We start from the raw sequence: 22,258 nt of genomic DNA on the forward strand, positions 1-22,258 counted from the left end.
CTCTGAAGATCTATAGGTACTGACTGTTGAAACACATTGAAAACACAGAATCTGGGGGTGTGAAAAGGATAAAAAGTGATCTTACGGACTTTGATGTAGCATCACCATTGTCCACTACAAGAGATGGTACTATAGTTCTCCCTCCCTCCTGCTTGTATCATTTAGATCTACTCACATCTTATATTCATTCCATCTTGTCACAGATTCTTCATTTTTTTTTTTTGAGACAGAGTCCTGCTCTGTCACCCTGACTAGAGTGCCGTGGCGTCAGCCTAGCTCACAGCAACCTCAAACTCCTGGGCTCAAGCAATCCTACTGCCTCAGCCTCCCGAGTAGCTGGGACTACAGGCATGCACCACCATGCCTGGCTAATTTTTTCTTTATGTTTTTAGTTGTCCAGCTAATTTCTTTCTATTTTTTTTAGTAGAGACGGGGTCTCGCTCTTGCTCAGGCTGGTCTCGAACTCCTGACCTCGAGCGATCCACCCGCCTCGGCCTCCCAGAGTGCTAGGATTACAGGAGTGAGCCTCCGTGCCCGGCCTAGATTCTTTACATTGATGTTTCCCAGTTCTGGGGGAGAATGTTACAAAAGGAGGCTTAGTGGGATAAGCTACAGTGTGTTCCTGCAAATGAAATGGCCTTGAGGCTGTAACTGATATTGTTATGTCCTCCTTTTACCATCCATTCTAGATTTCTTGCATCCTCTGCTAACACTTCTTCTGCTGGTCTTGATGGTTTGCCTGCCTGTTGGTGTGACTGAGATCTTCCTCTGGCCAACATGTACTTGTCGGGCTGTGGTGGCTATAATTGCCCATTACAATTATGTGAGAACTGTGCTACCACTGAGCATGAGTGCACTAAGAGGTATCCTAGTAAATCCCCTTTATTTCAGATATATTCCTTCCTGCCATTATTATGTAGCAGCAACCCTTCATCCTTATAATAATCAAAGTCATTACCCCTGTAAGTATGGTAACTCCTTTCTTTGCCTATTGATCTGCATGCATAAGAATCTCAAAATGACTAGGTAGTAGCTGTTACTTTAGGTTTAATTGTTCTCTTACCGTGCCTCTTGGTGGAAAAGATCCCCCCATGGGAACCAGGACCTGTAAAACCTAAATTGAAGAGACAGGAAACACAAAATGTCCAGGTAAATTATTGAAAATAATAGTGTTAGTCAGACTCAGTGGTGTGTGCTTGTAATCCCAGCTATTCAGGAGGCTGAGGTGGCAGGAGTTTGAGACCAGCCTGGGCAATATATTGAGATCCCATCTCCTTAAAAAAAAAAATAATTTTTAGATGAGATCGTGTGCCTTCAGGGGGAGATGGTCGAAGACAAAAAATAATAATTTTTAAAAAGATAATAGTGAGTAGGGCCACTCCTGCCTACTTCTTGATTCTGGACCTATATATTCTCCTTTGTTGATTTAAGGTATATATTATAGCTTGAAGGGCATCCCATTCCTAATGAGGTCTTTTTTTTTTTTTTTTTTTTTTTTTTTGAGACAAGGTCTCGCTCTGTTGCCCAGGCTAGAGTGCAGTGGTGTCATCATAGCTCACTGCAGCGTCAAACTACTGGGCTCAAGCAATCCTCCTGCCTCAGCCACCTGAGTAGGTGGGACTACAGGTGCATGCCACCACACCTGGCAAATGTTTTTATATTCTATAGAGATGGGGTCTTCTGCTCAGGCTGGTCTCAAAATCCTGGCCTTAAGCAATCCTCCCACCTTGGCCTCCCAAATTACTAGGATTTCAGGTGTGAGCCACCGCACCCAGCCAAGATTATCTTTAAACTGCACTTCTATTTATTTTTTTCAGTGTCAAAAAATATTCATTTATTTTATTCTTGGGGTTTGGATTATAAAGTTCCATAGTTATTGGGTTATTGATTGTGTCATTACTATTACTAGGATTTTAAGCTGCACTTTTAAAGGGTATTGCAGCAATTTATCAGTCCAGCAGCTTTGGGGTAATACTGTATGTGGCAAGACCAGTGGATCCTGTGGTCATATGCCCTTGTACCTCCTTTGTTGCAGAGTGGACTCCTTGTTCCAAGATAATAATATGTGAGTTTTCATTTTAGTGAATGAGTTACTTTTATGAGTCCTTGGATAGTAATGCTGGTCAAGATACTGGGAGCAGGAAAGGCATGGTTTTAGCCTTATCCATAGTTTTACTTTCTGTGGTTTCAGTTACTTTAGTTCAACCTTGGTCTAAAAATATTAAATGGAAAATTCCAGAAATAATTCATACATTTTAAATTGCATGCTATTCTGAGTAGTATGATGAAATCTTGAGCTGTCTCACTTCATCCCTTTGTTGCTGTATATGCCACCCACTCGTTAGTCATTTAGTAGCTGTCTCAGTTATCGGATTGACTATGGTGGTGTCACAGTGCTTGTATTCAAGTAGCGCTTATTTTATTTAATGATGCTCCCAAAACACAAGAGTCATGATGTTGGCAATTCATGTGTGCCAAAGAGAAGCTGTAAAGTGCCTCCTTTAAGTGAAAAGATAAAAGTTCTTGACTTAATGAGGAAAGAAAAAAAATCGATGCTGAGGTTGATAAGATCTAAAGTAAGAACAAATCTATCCATGAAATTGTGAAGAAGGAAAAAGAAATTCATGCTACTTTTGCTGTCGCATCTCAAACTGCAAAAGTTATGGCCACATACGTGATAAGTACTTAGTTAAAATGGAAAAAGTATCAGATTTGTGCATGGAAGACATGAGCAGAAAGGTGTTCCAATTGATGGCAATTGAGTTCGGTGCTATTCACGGTTTCAGGCATTCACTGTGGGTCTTAGAATGTATACCCCGAGACTAAGAGGGTCTGCTGTGACCTAGAATGTGGGACAGTCCCAGTAAGGATTAATTGCTGTCTTTTCTAGGATGTATGTAATTAATTTGCCACCAAATCACTGATTGGTTTCCTCAAGGGATATTGGATCAGGGGCTCAGCATCATTATCTGCTGCTAACCAATTGGACATTCAGCAGCAGCAGTAGCTAAACTTTGGTGAAGGGGGGGACCTATACTACAGCTTCCATCTCTGCCGCCATGGCTATTTTATTATTCATGGGCCCTTTGTGGAATTATCGGAATGGCTAAGGACAGTGTGGCTGACATCTAGTGGACAGTTTGTCCTCCTGATTGTTTAGTGTCTCTTTAGTGTTGTTTTCTGGTGGGCATTAACAGTGAAATAGATCTTCACTTTTCATACATACTCTGATAAGTCTGTCTGTATACCTCTTCATGAATTTCTCTGTGATCTTTCAGACATGCTCCTTCCAGGCCCCTGACCATCTAGACCATTTGCCACCACCTAGCAGCCCATGACCTACTTCTCTTTCCACACAAAGTGGATGATGAGGTGTACCTCTCAAAGCTCTGTCCAGTGGAGGATTTCCCCTCACCACTGTCTTTCTAGTCAGTCCCTTAGTAGGGCTACAGTGCAGCAGTTGTTCATTTTCAGTTTTTTATCATTGGATAAAGATGAGTAGTATGAATCAGGCCCACATTTATTCCTCTTCTTTCAACTTGTTGTAGAGAATATCCACAAAGCCTGTTTTTGTTATCTATTCCTACTTATTTGGGCCCAATCCCAATATACCAGCTTCTATTTTATGATGGATTGCTGCTGTGCTCTCTTGATTTTATGACTTCATGGATGTGACAGCACCCCAGCTCATGATGGTTAGCTCTGATTGTATAGTCCTTTGATGATGAATAGCCAGATGCTTACTCTCTTCCAGGGCCTAATAACATGCTAAGAGTAGTATGCCATACTTTATGGATAAGGTATAATTTTCTGCTGTAGACAGCATGGTCTTGCTCTAGAAAACTAAGGTTCTGGAATGCAACTCTCCTATGGGTGAGTGACTCTACACAGTGTCTTTTTCCTTAAGTTGGTAATTGACTTAACTGAGCCTGTCATCTTCTCCCTTGAGCAAATCAGTATTCATAACAACAACCAACCTATTCTATAGTCTTTATGATTATTATTTAATCCATATCACTTGTATCAGTTATATATTGTTGTATTAACAAGCTGCCCCAAAATTTAGTGGCTTCAAATAGTAACTATTATTGCGTATGACTTTATGGTTAGCTGGTTGATTCTGTTTACCTGGGCCCAGTGCGGCTAATTGTGACTGAATACTTATTTTCTCATGCATCTCTGGTCAGTAGATGGGTTGACTAGGGTTTAGCTGGTCTAAGATGGCCTCACCCATGACTGGGCATTGGCTGGTTATCAATTGGGGTGATGAGGGTGATTGGGCCATGTATCTTTCACCGTCTAGCACGTGAGCCTGAAATTATTCACATAGCAGTGGCAGGGTTTCAAGAGAGTGAGTGGAAAACCTGCAAGGCACCTTTAGGTTTAGGATCAGAACTCACACAGTTACTTCTCTCACATTCTTTTGGTAAAGGAAATCACAAGACCGGTTCCATTAAGAGATGGAGAAATACACTGTACTTCTTGATGGGAGGCTTGGATATAGGAAGTAAAATAATTTGGCAGATATTTAAAACAACTTTCTTGAGGTACAATTTACATACCATAAAATTCACCTATTTTAAGTGTACAATTCAATGGTTTTTAGTAAATTTACTGAGTTGTGTCACATCACCATAATCCAGTTTCAGAATGTTTCCATCACCCCATTAAGATTCATTGTGTGGTCATTTTACTGTATTTCTAAAATGTTAGAGATATTGTCTGAGCCATATCCTCTTCTACCTTATCCCATCCTAATTCACTCCAGATGAAAATCTTAGCAGTTGTAACAGTACGGGATACCAGAGGTATTACCACCAGCAGTAGAATTTCTGTTGCCATTGCTGAACAAATGGTCCAATTCCAGAATCCTATTCTTAAAGTCCTTCCTAGGACTACTTCTAGTACCAGCTGTTGTTGAGTACATTGTCCAGAAGCAGTCTGAAATGGAGATTAGTGTGCAAGTGAATTATTAAGGAGGTACTCCAAAGGGAGACCAAGAAGGGAGTGAGGAAGGCAAGATAATGATGGGCAGGAAATGAAGCATGGGTGTGATCTGACACAGAAGTCACACAAGGTCAGGAAGGGTAAGCTTCATCCTGATCCTAGAGGAGCAATCTGTTTCTTCCAGCATAAAGTTGTTAGAATCCAAATCAAGGAAGCTGGGTTGCTGTACTCTTAACACACCTGGCTTTACTTGGGACTGAGATTACAGGCAAAATATCTCTAGTAACTTGAGGGGAGTCCTCTGAAGAAGAGCACTAGGCACTGGCTATCAAAAACACACGTAAGTTGCTGAGAGGGTGTGATAGGGCACAAAAATGAAGTCAGGGAATCTGGGTGGAGCACCTGAGCTGTCTGCTATGGGCTTAATTCATGATGATTCTCCTAAATTAGCACTTTTAACCAAAGAATGAATATGTATTTGAATGTACACTCTACATACGTGGTTTTAGGTGTTTGAAAATAATACAAGGGGGGAATGGGGCTTAAGAAATTTTAACCTTGTGTTTATGAACTTAAAATATTTTAATCACTATAAACTGAAATGATGTTGACATTTAGTAAATACTATTTCAAATCATATAGAATATAAGGACACTTTGATTTTTATTCATTTTACACTTTAAACCTATAAACTACCAAGCGTTAATAGTTTACTTTTTAATCAGTTCTCTTGGTGTTAGTAGTTGAATCATTTCATCGGGTTTTGCTTTTGGCCAAGAAAATCTATATGATCTTGCTATCTCTGATTTGACTTTTGTATAAAGAAAATGCTCCTTTATTTTTGTTTAATTACCAGAGTCATGAATTGGATTAGCTCTTGACTTGGTAGTGAAATGTTATCTTCATAATTTTCTCTCTCTCCTTTTTTCCCCCCTCTTAAGAGATGGGATTTCGCTCTGTGTCCCACTCTGTAGTGCAGTGGCGTGATTGCAGCTCACTGCAACCTCAAACTCCTGGGCTCAAGCAATCTTCCTGCCTCAGCCTCCTGAGTAACTAGGACTAGAGGCAAACACCACCATTCCTGGCTAATTTTTCTTATTTTTTTGTAGATTTGAGGTCTCACTATCATAATTCTTATTTGTTTAAGTCATCAACCTCTTGAGGCTTTAACAATTTTGTCTCCTGACTTTCAAGTATATCAATGAATTTAGCACTTGAAATGTAAATTTTTTAATGACAACTATAAAATTTGGAACAATATGTTTATATACCTATACTTATATTGTTTTAAAATTATTAACCGTAGGAACAACAAAGCTATGACAGATCCCTCAAGAAAGTATTTAACCAGCAGTAGAGAAAAGCAGCTGAGTTTGAAACAGTCAGAAGAAAATCGGACATCAGGTAAGTGTTCTTATGACAAATGAGATTCTCACTTATTTTATGATGTATTGTATTAGATTAGAAACAAAAACCTAAACCAGGACATATATATCTACATTATTCAGGAATACTGCTTAATCTGGTACTAGGTTTTGGACACCAATTTGTACTAAGGACTTGGCTAAAATATTTTACGTTATTAAAAATACAAGGGAACTTGTATTTGGTTTACAAAGAATCCAGTCTTTACCTTCTTTTCTCATTTGACTGCCTAGAATTAGGCTTTTTCATTGTCAGAGTACCTGAAACAGAATGAATCAGAGCAGTAAAGTGATTGAAATTAAAGTCCATCAGTGTTGCTACTTAGTAGAAGCTTCAGAAGATCTTGAAATTGTTGCCTAAATACAATAGCAGTTGTTTAAGCTTATCTTGTACCCTGTTTTTACAAAAACTAAAAGTTAGACTTTCCATGAATTTTTGTCTCATGTTTTCCACACTTACATATCTGTCTGATCCTCTAAAATCCTTAGATATTAAACTGAAGCAAGCTAAAATATGGCATGATTTTGATAAATGGATAGTTTAAGAGAATCCAGTTGATCAGGACTCTAGGAGTATTCTCTTTTTAGTGGTTTGGGATTGTGACATTGACTCCTACAGAAAGAAGCATCTCAAATATAAGTCTTAACCTCTGAAATAATAATACTTAGAAGTTATAAACTTCACTTGTTGGTATTCAGCTTTATAATTAAACTGTAGTGAGAAAACATACAACTTAAAGATGTTATAAGCCTTAACAATGTTGAAGTTAAGGTATATCTTGCAAAAGTTGATGTGGAAGGAAGTGGGTAGTCAATAAGATTCATGGAACAAATTGTAGAAATTTTAAGTGTATTGAAGTTACAGAGTTAGTAGAAGAACTAAAGTAATACAACTAATAATTGGTTGGAAAGAGGACAAGAGTAGGGATAATGTAAACGAGAAACTTCTAATTTTGCATGATAAGGTCTCAACTAATATTGTTTAAGATGAATAAATCAAGAAATAGAAACATTATCTAGCACTGTGGAGGAAATCAGAAAAAGTAGGTTTTAAAAAATGGTTAGAAATTAAAAGTGAAATGTGTAGACCTTTGGGGCAGGGGAGTATTGCTTTGCTATTATAACTTTTTCCACAATATTTGATCTTTTACACATGCATATATACAGGCATACCTTGCAGATATTGTGGATTTGGTTCCAGACCACCAAAAGCTAATATTGCAATAAAGCAAGTCACACAAATTTTTTGGTTTCCCAGTGTATATAAAATTATGTTTATACTATACTGTAGTCTGTTAAGTGTGCAATAGCATTATGTAGGAAAAAACAATGTGCATACATTTAAAAATACTAAATTGCTAAAAAATAGTAACAATCACCTGAGCCTTCAGCAAGTCATAATCTTTTCACTTGTGGAGGGTCTTGCCTTGATATTGATGACCACTCAACAGTCAGGGTAGTGGTTACTGAAGGTTGGGGTGCCTGGGGCAATTTCTTAAAATAAGACAACAGTGAAGTTTGCCACATGAATTGATTCTTCCTTTCACAAAAGATCTCTCTGTAGCATGTGATACTCTTTGATAGCATTTTATCCACAGTAGAATTTCTTTCAAGATTGGAGTCAGTCTTTCAAACCCTGCTGCTGCTTTCTCAACTAAATTTATATAATATTCTGAATCCTTTGTTGTCATTTCAACAATATTCACAGCATCTTCACCAGGAGTAGATTCCATCTCAAGAAACCGCTTGCTTTGCTCACCCAACTTCTCGTCTGTTTTGTTAAGAGATTGCAGCAATTCAGTCACGTCTTCAGGCTCCACTTCTATTAATAGTTCTCTTGCTGTTTCTACCACATCTACAGTTTGCTTCCTCCACTGAGGAAGGACTTTGAACCCCTTCAAAGTCATCCATGAGGGTTGGTATCAACTTCTTCCAGACTTCTGTGAAGATTGCTATTTTGGGCAGTCCCTTGCAGAGAGAGGCTTGCTCTGGGTGCAACTGTGGCTCCCTGGATTCCTGGGTTTCTGGCCTTGCGAGTGCGCCCCAACCTCGGGAGCAGGTACCCCGGCGCCCATGGTTGATCTTTAAAAAAAGCAAAAATGTATCCAGTAAAGGGCTTTCATGAAAAAATTAAAGAGAAAAATTACAAGCAGCAGAGAAACCAGGCATTTGTGTACTAAGAAACTATCTAAAACAACTGTATGGAGTAAGACAAAAGGAATGAAGACACCTGGAAGAAATTTTACTTAGTGTGATATTTTTGCCCACCTTTTTGTCAAAGTCTGCTAAGGAAGAGAGAGAATATTGTTTTCTAGAGAATATAAGTGTATAGCATGAAAATGGAGACCATAGTTTCTGGAATTCAAGTAGAAAACAAGGATGAGAAAAGATCAACAGAAGGTATTCTTCAGGGTGAAAGACAGGAGGAAAAAGCTTCCATGCTTTGCTTCAAGAGAAGAAAGAAGGCAGCCAAAGTGCCGAAGTCCAAAGCTAGCTCTGAAGCTGCTGATGTGACAAGGAAGTGTCCCCTGTAAGCAGGAGCTTCTGATTAGCCACGACTCCCGAGGCGGGGGTGCGCCTGGGCCTCAGTCAAACATCTTGTAACACGCAGGAAAAGGTCAGATTCTTTAAAGCGGCTAAAGCCATTTGAGGCTGAAGTGCAACCTGAAATAAATGCTGAGGATGCTGATCTTTCTAAGCAAAAGGCAAAATCCAGACTTAAGATTCCCTGCATAAAATTCTCAAGAGGGACAAAAAGGAGTAATTATTTCAAAATTATAGAAGATTCAGACTGCAGTGTCAAAGTCCAAGGAAAGCCTAAAAGTTTGGTTATACAAACTCAGACCCAATTTAATGATCAGGTAACAAAGAATCCAAGTGAAGGCATCTCACAGAAAGATGGTGATGAGGTCTGTGAATCAAATGGGAGCAACAGCCTAACTTCTGGAGAGAAAGTGATTTCAGTAGAACTTGGATTAGATAATGGGCATTCTACTATTCAAACGGGAACTCTAATCACTGAAAAAGAAATTGAAATGATCAAGGAAAAACAAGATGTTCAACCCAAGCAAGCAAGCCCACCTGAACCTTCAGAAACAGATCATCAGCAACCAGTGGTTTCTGATGTTCCTCTTTCACTGCAATCCCAGATCAACAAATTCTGGAAGAAGCCAGTAACAATATCCTAGAAAGTGGACCAAACTGAAAAGACTATGAAAGTAGAGAGATTGTAGCTGAAGAAAATAAGCCAAAAGATACTGAATTGAGCCAAGAATCAGATTTTAAAGAAAATGGGATCAATGCAGAGAAACCCAAATCAGACGAAAGCAAAAAAAAAAAAAATGGAGCCAATTGCTATTATTATTACAGACACTGAAATCAGTGAATTTGATGTTAAGAAATCTAAAAATGTCCCTAAGCAATTCTTAATTTCAATTGAAAATGAGCAAGTAGGGGTTTTTGCTAATGATAGTGGTTTTGAGGGTAGAACTTCAGAACAATATGAAACACTCTTAATAGAAACAGCCTCTTCTCTTGTCAAGAATGCTATCCAGTTGTCTATAGAACAGCTGGTTAATGAAATGGCCTCTGATGATAATAAAATAAACAATCTTCAAAAAAAAAAAGGTTGCTGGCTGGGCGCGGTGGCTCACGCCTGTAATCCTAGCACTCTGGGAGGCCGAGGTGGGCGGATCGTTTGAGCTCAGGAGTTCGAGACCAGCCTGAGCAAGAGCGAGACCCCATCTCTACTAAAAATAGAAAGAAATTATATGGACAGCTAAAAATATATATAGAAAAAACTAGCCGGGCATGGTGGTGCATGCCTGTAGTCCCAACTACTCGGGAGGCTGAGGCAGTAGGATCGCTTAAGTCCAGGAGTTTGAGGTTGCTGTGAGCTAGGCTGACGCCACGGCACTCACTCTAGCCTGGGCAACAGAGTGAGACTCTGTCTCAAAAAAAAAAAAGGTTGCTATTTTGACCTATGAATCACGAATGTTCTTAATGACATCTTGAATGGTGAATCCTTTCCAGAAGGTTTTCGATTGACTTTGCCCAGATCCATCAAAGGAATCTTCTCTATGGCAGCCATAGCCTCATGAAATTTATTTTTTTAATTATAAGACTTGAAAGTTGAAATGACTCCTTGATCCATGGACTGAAGAATGCATGTTATGTTAGCAGGCATGAAAACAACATTAATCTCCTTGTATGTCTCTATCAGAGCTCTTGGGACTAGGTGCATTTTTTTTTTTCTTTTTTTTGACAAAGTCTCACTCTGTTGCCCCGGGTAGAGTGCAGTGGCATCATCATAGCTCACTGCAACCTCAAACTCCGGGGCTCAGGCCATCCTCCTGCCTCAGCCTCCCGAGTAGCTGGGACTACAGGTACGTGCCACTGCACTTGGCTAATTTTTCCATTTTTAGTAGAGACAAGGTCTCGTTCTTGCTTAGGCTGATCTCAAACTCCTGACCTCAAGTGATCCTCCTGCCTTGGCCTCCCAGAGTACTGGGATTACAGGGATGAGCCACCTCACCCGGCCCTGACTAGGTGCATTTTCAATGAGTAGCAGCATTTTGAAAGGAATTTTTTTTTTTTTTTTGTGAGCACTAGATCTCAGCAGTAGGCTGAAAATATTCAGTAAACCTGTAAATGCTGTAAACAGATGTGCTATCACTCAGGCTTTGTTCTTCCATTTATAGAGCACAGATAGGCAGAGTAGATTTAACATAATTCTTAAGGGCCCTGGGATTTTCACTATGGTAAGTGAGCATTGGCTTCAACTTGAAATCACCAGCTGCATTAGCTCCTAATAAGAGTCAGCCTGTCCTTTGAAATTTTGAAGCCAGGCATTGACTTCTCTGTAGCTATGAAAGTCCTGTCCTGCATGGGATCTTCTTCCGCTATAAGGCTGTTTTCTCTACATTGAAAATCTGTTGTTTAATGTAACCTCCTTCATTAATTATCTTAGCTAGATGTTCTGGGTAATTTGCTATAGCTTCTGTATCAGCACTTGCTGCTTCACCTTGCACTTTTATGTTATGAAGATGGCTTCTTTGCTTAATTCTCATGAACCAGCCTCTGGTATCTTCAAATTTTTCTTCTGCAGCTTCCTTACTTCTCTTAGCCTTCATAGAATTCAAGAGAGTTAGGTCCTTGTTTTGGATTGGGCTTTGCCTTAAGGGAATGTTATGGCTTGTTTGATCTTCTACCTAGACCACTAAAACTTTCTCCACATCAGCAATAAGACTGTTCTGCTTTATCGTTTGTGTGTTCAGTGCAGTAGCATTTTTAATTTCCTTCAAGAACTTTACCTTTGCATTCATAACTTGGTTAACTATTTGGCAGAAGAGGGCTAGCTTTTGGCCTAAAGTCAGACATACGCAATTCTTTCTTTCACTGAACACTTAGAAGTCCTTGTAGGGACTAATTTCAATATTGTGACTCAGGGAATAGGGAGGCTCAAGAAGAGGGAGAGAGATGGGAACAGCCAGTGGTGCAATCAGAACACACAACATTTATCAATTAAGTTTTCCATCTTGCATGGGTATGGTTTGTGGTGCCCTAGAACAATTAACAAATTAACACCAAAATCATTGATCACAGATTACTGTAACAGATGAATTACCAAAATGTGACACAGAAACATAAAATGAGCATATACTGTTAAAAAAAATGGCTGGACGCAGTAGCATGTGCCTATGGTCCCAGCTACTTGGGAACCTGAGGTCAGAGGATTGCTTGAGCCCAGGAGTTCTAGGTTATGGTACACTATGCTGATTGGGTGTCCCCACTAAGTTTAGCATCAATATAGTGACCTCCAGGGAGCTGGAAACCACCAGGTTGCCTAAAGAGAGGTGAACCAGCCCAGTTCAGAAACAGAGCAGGTCAAAACTCCCAGGCTGACCAGTAGTGGGGTCATGCCTGTGAATAGCCACTGCACTCCAGCCTAGGCAACATAGTAAGACCCCATCTCAAAAAAAAGAAAAAGAAAAAAATGGCATGGATTGACTTGCTCAAACCACAAGCGTCACAAACCTTCAATTTGTAAAACAACGCAATATCTGCAAAGCTCAATAAAGCAAAACACAACAAAACAAGGTATGCTTGTATTACTTTGATTAAAAAAGGAAAAAAAAAGAAATATAAAGAGGCCCAGTGTGTAATTTATTATTAAGTGAACTTGAATGGTTGATTGAGGAATTAAGTTTTTCCTTTGTTCATTTGTTTTATAGGGCTTTTACCTTTGCAGTCATCATCCTTTTATGGTAGCAGAGCTGGCTCCAAGGACTACTCTTCTGGTGTCACTAACCTAGACAGGTATGCATTGGTTATATGCCTTGTGAAAAACTGGAGGACCTCTCATTTTCAGAATATTGAATCATGTAATAGGATAGGCTATGCATTATGCTCTATGTGAATATCCCAATTTAAAATAACGATGAGAATTGTAGAATCATAACATTTTAGGAAGTACGCTAGAAATGTTTGATCTCTTTTTAAAATTTTCAACAAATGAATAAACTGAGGTCTAGGAAGATTTGTGCTGAGGCCACAGGTTGTGACTGTCAGTGTTATTAGATTCTAGACTAGTATATTTTCCATTATTCCAAGTGATGAACATATTAAGATCTTTTCTCTGAGACATTTTTATGTTGCCTTTGTTGCCTATCCATTTGTTAAGCTACCTTCCAAAAATTAAGGAGTTTTCTTTAAAAATCAGAAGTTTCATATCAGTATCTTGTCTTGAAAGGGCTAGGCAGAAATTTAATTGCTAATTCTGCAGATATAGCTAAAATTTTTGTTAGATTTATTGGATATAAATATATAAGACAACGCTAAGCACTTGTTCAGAAGTTGTCATCATGGAATGCAGCACAGAAATGTGATGGTTTTAAATGTTATAAGGTTAAGGCTGGGCATGGTGGCTCATATCTGTAATTCTGCACTTTGAGAGACCAAGGCAGGAGGTTTGCTTGAGGTCAGGAGTCGGAGACCAGCCTGAGAAAGAGTGAGACCCTGTGTCTACAAAAAATAGAAAAATTAGCCAGGTGCGGTGGTGTGTGCCTGTAGTCCCAGCTACTCAAGGAGGCTGAGGCAGGAGATCACTTAAGCCCAGGAGTTTGAGATTGCAGTGAGCTGTGATCACACCACTGCACTCTAGCCTGGGCAACAGATCAAGACCTTGTCTCAAAAAATAAACAAACAAAAAAAGTGGGGTTAATGGGATCTGTAATATATATGCTATGTAATTCCTATTAAGTCATATTTTGTTCTTAGTAAAATTTAATTCAAAGTGGTAAAAAACAACTTGGTTATTTATTTAAAATGAGTAAGATGAAGTAAAGAATTTGATATTTTATATTTAGGTATATTCAGCCTTGGTTAGTAGCTCTCAAGCAATTATGGACTGTGGTGGTAATTAAGTTATTTGAATTTAAGAGAGAGGAATCTTGACATATTTCTGCTTACTAGAAGACTCTTAAACCTAAATAAAAAAAAATACCTAAATTTGGTTTGCAAATGATTTATTATAAATCATAAATTTCTTCTCAAAATCATAAAGTGAGCATATTCATCCCATGTAGGAATGATTAAGGAAAAAAATTTTTTTAATGCTAGCTTGCACTAAAGGTGAAAATTTTCAGATCAGTGAGAAAACAAATACTGAGCAAAGGCTATGGCCATAAGGCACAGGCTAGAGTCAAGTTTGAGAACTGGGTCTTCAAAACTGACACAAGATTGGAATTCAATGTAACTCCACCCATAATTAGGTTTTTTATGTGAAGCTACATGAGCTGAATATCTAGCAGAACAGTTCTCTGAGGTAGTTAAGCAGGGCAAAACACTTCTGTATAACTACCCGAGGTACTGGTAGCTTGGTGCTCCCTGAGGAGAGAACAAAGATATAAAAATGGGACTTGCAATGATTGGCATCTGCCTTAGTGTTATTTGCATAGTGGCAAGAATTATGAACCAGTGACATAAAGTCCTGCACTGGGTAGAGGACCAGGAAGAGGAAACTATTGTCAAGAAGACATGATCACTGCATGCAGCACAGAGAGGAGATGGTAAATATAAATGAAATTAAGAGACTTGTTTTGGGTTTGTCAGTTTACCTTCCGTGTCTTAAGGGTATTCTGGAAGAAAAAACTAAGGAAAATAAAGGCAAGGAAATTGTCAAAGTAATAATAAACTAACATGATGAAAGGTCTCACATTGAAAAGCCTCAATAAATACTCTTTTAAAAAATCTACATTGTAGAAGATGATGGGCAAAGAAGATTTTAGAAACTACCAGAAAGAAAATATATCCACTATCAAAGAGAAACAATCAGATTGACATTAGCAACAATTGGAATAGAAAGCAGATAGTTAGATGTTATTAACAGAGCAATAGCATTAAAAAATTCTAGATAAACCTAGCTAAATTATATTTCAATAATATAGACAAAGAATGCTATTTTTAGATATGCAAAGACAATTTATTCAGGAAGAAGAAAAAAGGAGTAGTAAGAAAAATCAATGAGCAAAGAAATTTATAAAGCATATTTAAAAAATCTAAATGTTTTAGTCCGGGTGCAGTGGCTCACACCTGTAATCCTAGCACTCAGAGAGGCTGAGGTGGGTGGATCGTTTGAGCTCAGGAGTTCGAGACCAGCCTGAGCAAGAGCGAGACCCTGTCTCTACTAAAAATAGAAAGAAATTATATAGACAACTAAAAATATATATAGAAAAAAATTAGCCGGGCATGGTGGTGCATGCCTATAGTCCCAGCTACTTGGGAGGCTGAGGCAGGAGGATTGCTTGAGCCCAGGAGTTTGAGGTTGCTGTGAGCGAGGCTGACGCCACAGTACTCTAGCACGGGCAACAGAGTGAGACTCTGTCTCAAAAAAAAAAAAAAAAAGACAAAAAAGTCTAAATATTTTAAATATTCTTTTGTATACCTAATAAGTGCATGTGGTAGAAAATTAAAAAGATATAAAGCATATACAGTGAAAAGGAGATTTCTTTTACTTTCCTAACTCCTAGTTTTGATTTTCCCGTTTTAGAGGCAGCCTCTATTACTAATACCTTTCTAGGGTTATTCTGTGTAGGTAAGTACAGTTTAATAGTTTTTATCAAATGAGAATGTGGTAGAATTGAAAGCAAAGAATTAGTATTAATAAAATATTAAACAATAAGAAATATAGGAATGGGGAAGAGTACAGGGAAATTAAAACATTTGAAGTTCCTTTTCTTGTTTGAGAGGAGGCCACAGTTAAGTAGGCATGTTAAAAAGGTAAAGATGACATCCTCTTCTGGCCAAGATAGAATAACAGGGACTGGATTTACTTTCCCTCTTCGAATAGATAGGAACCTGGACAAAATATATGAAACAATGGCTCTCAAGACATTGGATATCAGGTAGTGAAGGACAGTGATTCTCTGAGAGGTGGGAAACAGATGAAATGAGCCCAGTGACTGTTCTAGCTTACGTCCTAGAGAAAGACCCCCAAGCCACGGCACAAAGGGGTCAGGGTACAAGGCAGAGCCCTATACTCATTCAGACTTGAGGTAATGGAGCTAGGAGTCCAGGGAGGCCAAATAGTTAGAATTCACAGAGCAGAGTACCAGATGGGAAAGAGCTCCATGAAGAAAAAATTGCAGAGACCTGGAGAGGATCTTTCTTTGAGTATTCAGTTGAGTGCTGATCAGCACATGTGGGTGAGGAAAGTAGCCACAGCCAGGGAAGGATCTAAGGAAATAATACTTGGAGTTCAATGGGTCAGGCAAAATTCACGTTCCTGATAGCAACGATTTGAATACTGTCAGTAAGTTTACTTGTTCGTAAGAAAGAACTATCTCCTGAGTAATTGCTGCTGTGGTTCAATATAACAAATATTAAAAGCAAGACCCAAAAAGATCAAACTGTTCCCAGGTAACTTAACCATATCCTAGAACAAAATTTAAGAATGTCCATAGAAATCAGAAATATCCTGAATTTTACCTTGTCAGGTAAAATTCACAGTTTCTGGCATCCAAGAAAACATTACTAGGCATTCAAACAAACAGTAAAATATAATCCATAAGGAGGGGAAAAATCAGTAAATACTGAGTCAGAGATAACATAAATGATAGAATTAGTAGACAAAGATATTAGAACAGTTGTTAAATCTATATTCCATGTTTTCAAAAAGATAGAGGAAAGATTGAATACACTTAGTAGAGACATGGAAGATATGTTTTTTGTTTTGTTTTGTTTTGTTTTGTTTTGTTTTGTTTTTTGAGACAGAGTCTCATTCTGTTGCCCAACCTAGAGTCCTGAGGCGTCAGCCTAGCTCACAGCAACCTCAAACTCCTGGGCTTTAAGCAATCCTTCTGCCTCAGCCTCCCGAGTAGCTGGGACTACAGGCATGCACCACCATGCCTGGCTAATTTTTTCCATATATTTTCAGTCATCAAGCTAATTTCTATTTTTAGTAGAGGTCTTGCTCTTGCTCAGGCTGGTCTCGAACTCCTGACCTCAAGCGATCCTCCTGCCTTGGCCTCCCGGAGTGCTAGGATTACAGGTGTAAGCCACTGCGCCCAGCCCCCAGATATTTCTTAATTACAGAAGGAAAAAAATAGTAACTTCATAGTAGAGAAACACAGCAGATAAAACCTTAGCCAAGTAATCAAAATTAACATCACCAATAATAAGACATTGTCATCATGTACTCTGTGATGTGATGCACTGAGGAGGTCACAGTGTCGCTTCTCTGTTATTCCTTCCAAATGCGTAACTCAATCTAATCATAAGACATCAAACTTAGAGTGAGGGAAATTCAATAAAATACCTGACCAGTACTCTTCAAAGGTGTCAAAGTCATAAAAAACACAAACAAAAACATGAGGAACTGTCACAGCTTGGAGTAGAGTAAGGAAACATGACAGCCGCTTGCACTGTGGGATCCTGGACCAGAAAAAAGACTTTAGTAGAAACACTGGTGAAATTTGAATAGTATCTGTAGTTTAGTAGTTAATACTATGCGTGACTGTTAATTTCCTGGTTTTGATAATTATACTATGGTTATATAAGGTGTTACTGTTAGAGGAAGCTTGGTGAAGGCCATTCTCTGTACTATTTTGCAACTTTTCTGTAAATCTAAAACTTTCAAAATTAAAAGTGGATAGATGAATTGTGGTGTATGCACACAATGGAATGCTAATCAGTAATAGAAATGATAAACTATTGGTACATGCAGCAATGTAGATGAATCTCAAAATAATTAGGCTGACAGAAGCCCCGTTAGAAAGCACATATTGTGTGATTCCATTTATATGAAATTCTAGAAAATGTAAGGTAATCTATAGTGACAGAAAACAGATCAGAAGTTGCCTGGTCATACAGACAAGGTCATAGGCAGAGAAGAGTGGGAGGGAAGTATGCAAAGGGGGAACCAGGATACTTTTGGGGGTAATGAATGTGTTCACTATCTTAATCCTGGTGATGGTTTCATAGGTGTATATATGTCAAAACTTACAAAATTATGCATTTTAAATATGTGCCTTTTATTATATGTTAATTATATTTCAATAAATCTATTGTTTTTAATGTATAATTTTAGGACATCCATTTAAAATTTTCAAAAAGAATATATTCTAAACTAACAGGGGAAAATGAAATAACATTAAATAGACATTCTAAAAGAAGGAAGGAAAGGAACATAGAACGTGTGGAAGAAATAAACACATCAGAAAATTTAAGATATAAAATCAGTAATGACATTGCTGGTATAAATATACCAAATGTTATAAAATTTATATAGTAATTTGTTTATTTATTTGCCAGTACATTAATCTTAGATCTGTAGCAATTTATGTAAATACAAATATACTAGCCACGTGTGGTGGGTCACGCTTGTAATCCTAGCACTCTGGGAGGCTGAGGCAGGAGTTGCTTGAGGTCAGGAGTTTGAAACCAGCCTGAGCAAGAGCAAGACCCTGTCTGTACAAAATACAGAAAAATACTAGCTGGGTGTGGTGGCAAACACCTGTAGTCCTAGCTACTCGGGAGGCCCGAGGCAGGAGGATGGCTTGATCCCAGGAGTTTGAGGTTGCGGTGAGCTATGATGATGCCACTGCACTCTAGCTGGGACAACAGAGTGAGACTCTGTCTCAAAAAAAATTATACACACACACACACACACACACAATGTTTTAGTTAAAGAGATATACTGGATTTAAAGGAAGAAAAAAAATACATATGCTATGTAAAAGAGAAGTAATTACAATATAAAGATGCAGGAAGGTTGAAAGTGAAAAGACGGAAACATGCATTGTCCAAACTACAATATTTAGGGGTGCATAGTAAGGGATAAGACTAACAGCTAATGGTAACTTTTAGGGTAGAGGAATGTGGGGTTGTGATTGGGAAGGGACACTTGGGGGATTTTGCCACGAATGGTTGTTTACGCAGGTGTTTGCTTTATGAAAATTTGTTAAATTCCACATTTGATTTGTATATACTTTTTCCATATGAGTATTCTATTTCACAGTATTTTTTTTAGGTAAAAAACCAAACAATGGATAACATATGGTCTAGCCAGACAGTAAATAATTTGGTAGCAATTATAGAAAAGTAAATCATATTCCTGTCTCACAACATAAAGAAAAGTAAACTTCCAAGTGGATTAAAGACCTGAATGTGGGGGAAACAAAATTGAAAACTTTTAAGAGAAAATAAGAAAACATTTCTGTAATCTTACAACAGAAAATGATTTCTTAAACAAGATGCAAAAACCGAAACAAGAAAATATTGATAAATTTGACTACATAAAAATGTAAAACTTAGAATGTGTCATAGACAAGGATTAGTATATAGAATATATTATATAAAAAAATTGCAAATCATTAAGAACCTAGTACAAAACTAAGAGTGTAGAAGAGCAGTTGAGAGAAGAGTAAACAATTATATAAATATGTTCAACTTCAGTAGTAATCAGGATAATGCAAAATAAAATAACAATGAGATCAAGTGTCACTATACTGGTAAAAATTAAAACTTCTGGTAAAAGTAATGTAAACACTTGAGGAAATGGAAGTTCACTATTGATGGAAATATAAATTGGTACAGCCTTTTGGGAAAACAATCACATATCTAGAAAAATTAAAAATGAAAATACTCCTAACATTTCCACCTCCAAGCATATAAACTAAAGGAATTTCTCAAGAAGATAAGGGAAGAATGTTTGTTATATTATTTGTAATAGTGGAAAAATTACTATAAATCTGTTCAAGATTAGGTAAACTAATGTAATATCCACAAAGTAGATAAGCGTGAATAAGGTGAAACTATATAGTTTTTCTGAAGCCACTAACTTGGATTATTTGGATTGTAGGTCAGAGATACACAGTATTATAAACCTCTTCAGCTCTCTATCAACAGACTTGGTAATTTATACTTGTGGGGATTTCCCCCCGACTGGTCATTATTACTGATATTTCCCTAAGTTTAAGAATTTTTTCCTAGACATTGACTTCTTTGAATCTGTGTGTGTGGGGGAGGAATATCATTCAAAAGTTTATTTTGCTTCTTCATCATTTGTTCTTTATTATAGGACTAACGTTTCAAGCCAAACTCCCTCTGCCAAAAGAAGTTTGGGATTTCTTCCTCAGCCAGCTCCTCTTTCTGTTAAAAAAATGAGGTGTAACCAGGATTACACTGGCTGGAACAAACCAAGAGTGCCCCTTTCCTCTCACCAACAGCAACAACTGCAGGGGTAGGTCAATTCTTTCATTTTACTTTCTTTTTGATGAAGTGATCCAACTGAAGTATGCTTTGTTGGTGTAAAAAATAATGAAAGGAGTTACATTAATTATAGTTCTAAAATAGTTAGAAATCAGATCACTTATTAAAGATTATTACATCTATAAATAAAGTCCATTATCTGGTCTCCAAATAATTTTTTAACTTTTAAATTTGTAATATTCATTTTAAAACAGAAAATGTGTATTCTCCAACCCATATACTTCATCCTACTTCTGAGATACTTTTATAGATATATCCTCACCAGTCCCTTTATGGTTATATTTTTATTAACTAAAAAATGAGATCATAGGATAATAACTGTAGTAATAATAGTAGTTGTCTTACTTAAAGTGTTTATCATGTGCCAAATACTGTATGCTAAGTGTTTTAACTGATTTTTTTATTTAAATTCTTGCAATAGGTCTGTGAGATAGATATATTAAAAATCTGCTTTTATAGATAAAGTAACTAAAGCCTACTAAAGCCTAGCAAAGTTAATTAACTTGCTCAAAGCAGTACAGTCAGTGCTATAGCAGTAGTAAATCCAGGTAATCAGACTCCAATTGCATTCTTAACCACTATGCTATATTGCTTGTATGTTCTCTTTTTACTGCACGTTAATCATGGACATCCTTATATATTAGTATAACACTTTGAACCATGTCAGTGTACATTTAGGTTTCCCTGTTTTACAATTACATTCTAGGCTATAATGAACATTCTTATATACATGTGTTTTTAATACTTGTTGGAATTTTTCTATAGGGCAAATTCTTCGAAGTAGAATTATTAAGACTAAGGGAGGCAGTTTGAAATTTTGATTATTCTTACCAAATTCCCTCCTACCAGCTTATTTGTTTTTTAATCTCACTCAGACTATTGTTTTTATAGCAGCTTTAAACTTATCACTTTGCTTGAATGAGAGGTGTCTGCCAATTTGGCTAATTCATAGTAGTTTATATGCTGCATATATTAGCAGAAATTATCATAAAGTTTGCAGGAAGAACATTTCAGTTATCTCTCTGCTTACCTGTTGCTTTCTTTGATCCTTGTCCTTTCTGCTCTGTCTTCTACAATGTTTGCCTTCCAATTTAATACTTAATTTCCTTTGTTCTTCATTCTGATTGTTCTGCCACAATTATTATCTTGCTATCTCCTTACCAGACAACATTCTTATATTGGTCTTATCTATCCCATTTTGTGGCCATTCTTCATCCAGATCTTTTCTCTATCTGCTATGATCTTATTTGTGTCATTTTCCTATTGCCTCCTCTTACGTGTTTTATAATCTACTTCTGGTCTCTATATTTCACCTCCTGCAGATTTTCTTGACAGCCTCATAAGTTGCCCACCCTTGGTGCTTCAGGCTCCTCCACTGTTTCTTTCATTTCTGTATAGTGCCTATACTCCTCTCTGGAAATATGTCTTTCCTTTTTTCAGACTTCTTTCAGGAATTAGACTATAATGTGTCCAGTGGTATAAGTATTCAGGACTAAGGACTCTATTAAAAAAAAGTGAGTAGAAAACTACCAGGTCTAGAGATTAACAGAGGCTACATAATTCCAGTGTTCCTCCCAGATTCTCCAGAAAACAAACAAAAAACATAAAGTTAATGAGGAGTGCAAAGAAAAGCACACAAAGCCTATGCTTCAGCATTACTGGGAGACAAAGAATACCATCACCTTTAAATTACCTTCTTAAGTAGAGAAGCAAACCAAATTCCTGCAGTGTTCCTATTTTCTGCTGCTTAAGCTTGTGGGTGCCAGGAGTTGGAGACAAGAGCTTTAAGAAATTCCATGAAACGAATAGATAGGAATGGAAAACGAAGATGAAACACTAGAAAAAAATCACTCCCAGAAAGAGAAAATCAAATACTTAAGTACCAAAGTACTGAATATAGGTCTGGATCTTGGTAGTTTACAGCACTGGTTGTAGGGAAGAGGCTTGAAAGTAGGTGGTCCTAGAAATAACAGCCTGAAAGAATCATTTCTTGCATGGGAGAGTCAGCCAAATTTGGAGACTTGGTTTAGAAGCAAGAGAAGAAAATAAGGATTGTCCCAGAATGAAAGGGAAAGAAGACTCACCAACCTCTCTTTCTCCCCTCCCTTCACCACCAC

The 22,258-nt window shown here is 37.6% G+C and overlaps 1 protein-coding gene and 1 pseudogene across 1 annotated transcript in view; both read left to right on the forward strand.

The window, feature by feature from the left end:
* The window catches only part of USP37 (ubiquitin specific peptidase 37), a 76,005-nt gene that overhangs the window by 15,872 nt on the left and 37,875 nt on the right, over nt 1-22,258 (forward strand). The window contains exons 6-8 of the mRNA XM_069467157.1: nt 6,254-6,351; nt 12,605-12,689; nt 19,951-20,112. Coding sequence (XP_069323258.1) covers nt 6,254-6,351; nt 12,605-12,689; nt 19,951-20,112 — 345 coding nt within the window. The remainder of the gene's footprint in view (nt 1-6,253; nt 6,352-12,604; nt 12,690-19,950; nt 20,113-22,258) is intronic.
* LOC138380754 (A-kinase anchor protein 5-like) lies at nt 8,711-10,471 on the forward strand (annotated as a pseudogene).

Source organism: Eulemur rufifrons, chromosome 1, assembly GCF_041146395.1.
Source record: "Eulemur rufifrons isolate Redbay chromosome 1, OSU_ERuf_1, whole genome shotgun sequence".
NCBI classification, from domain to species: Eukaryota; Metazoa; Chordata; class Mammalia; order Primates; family Lemuridae; genus Eulemur; species Eulemur rufifrons.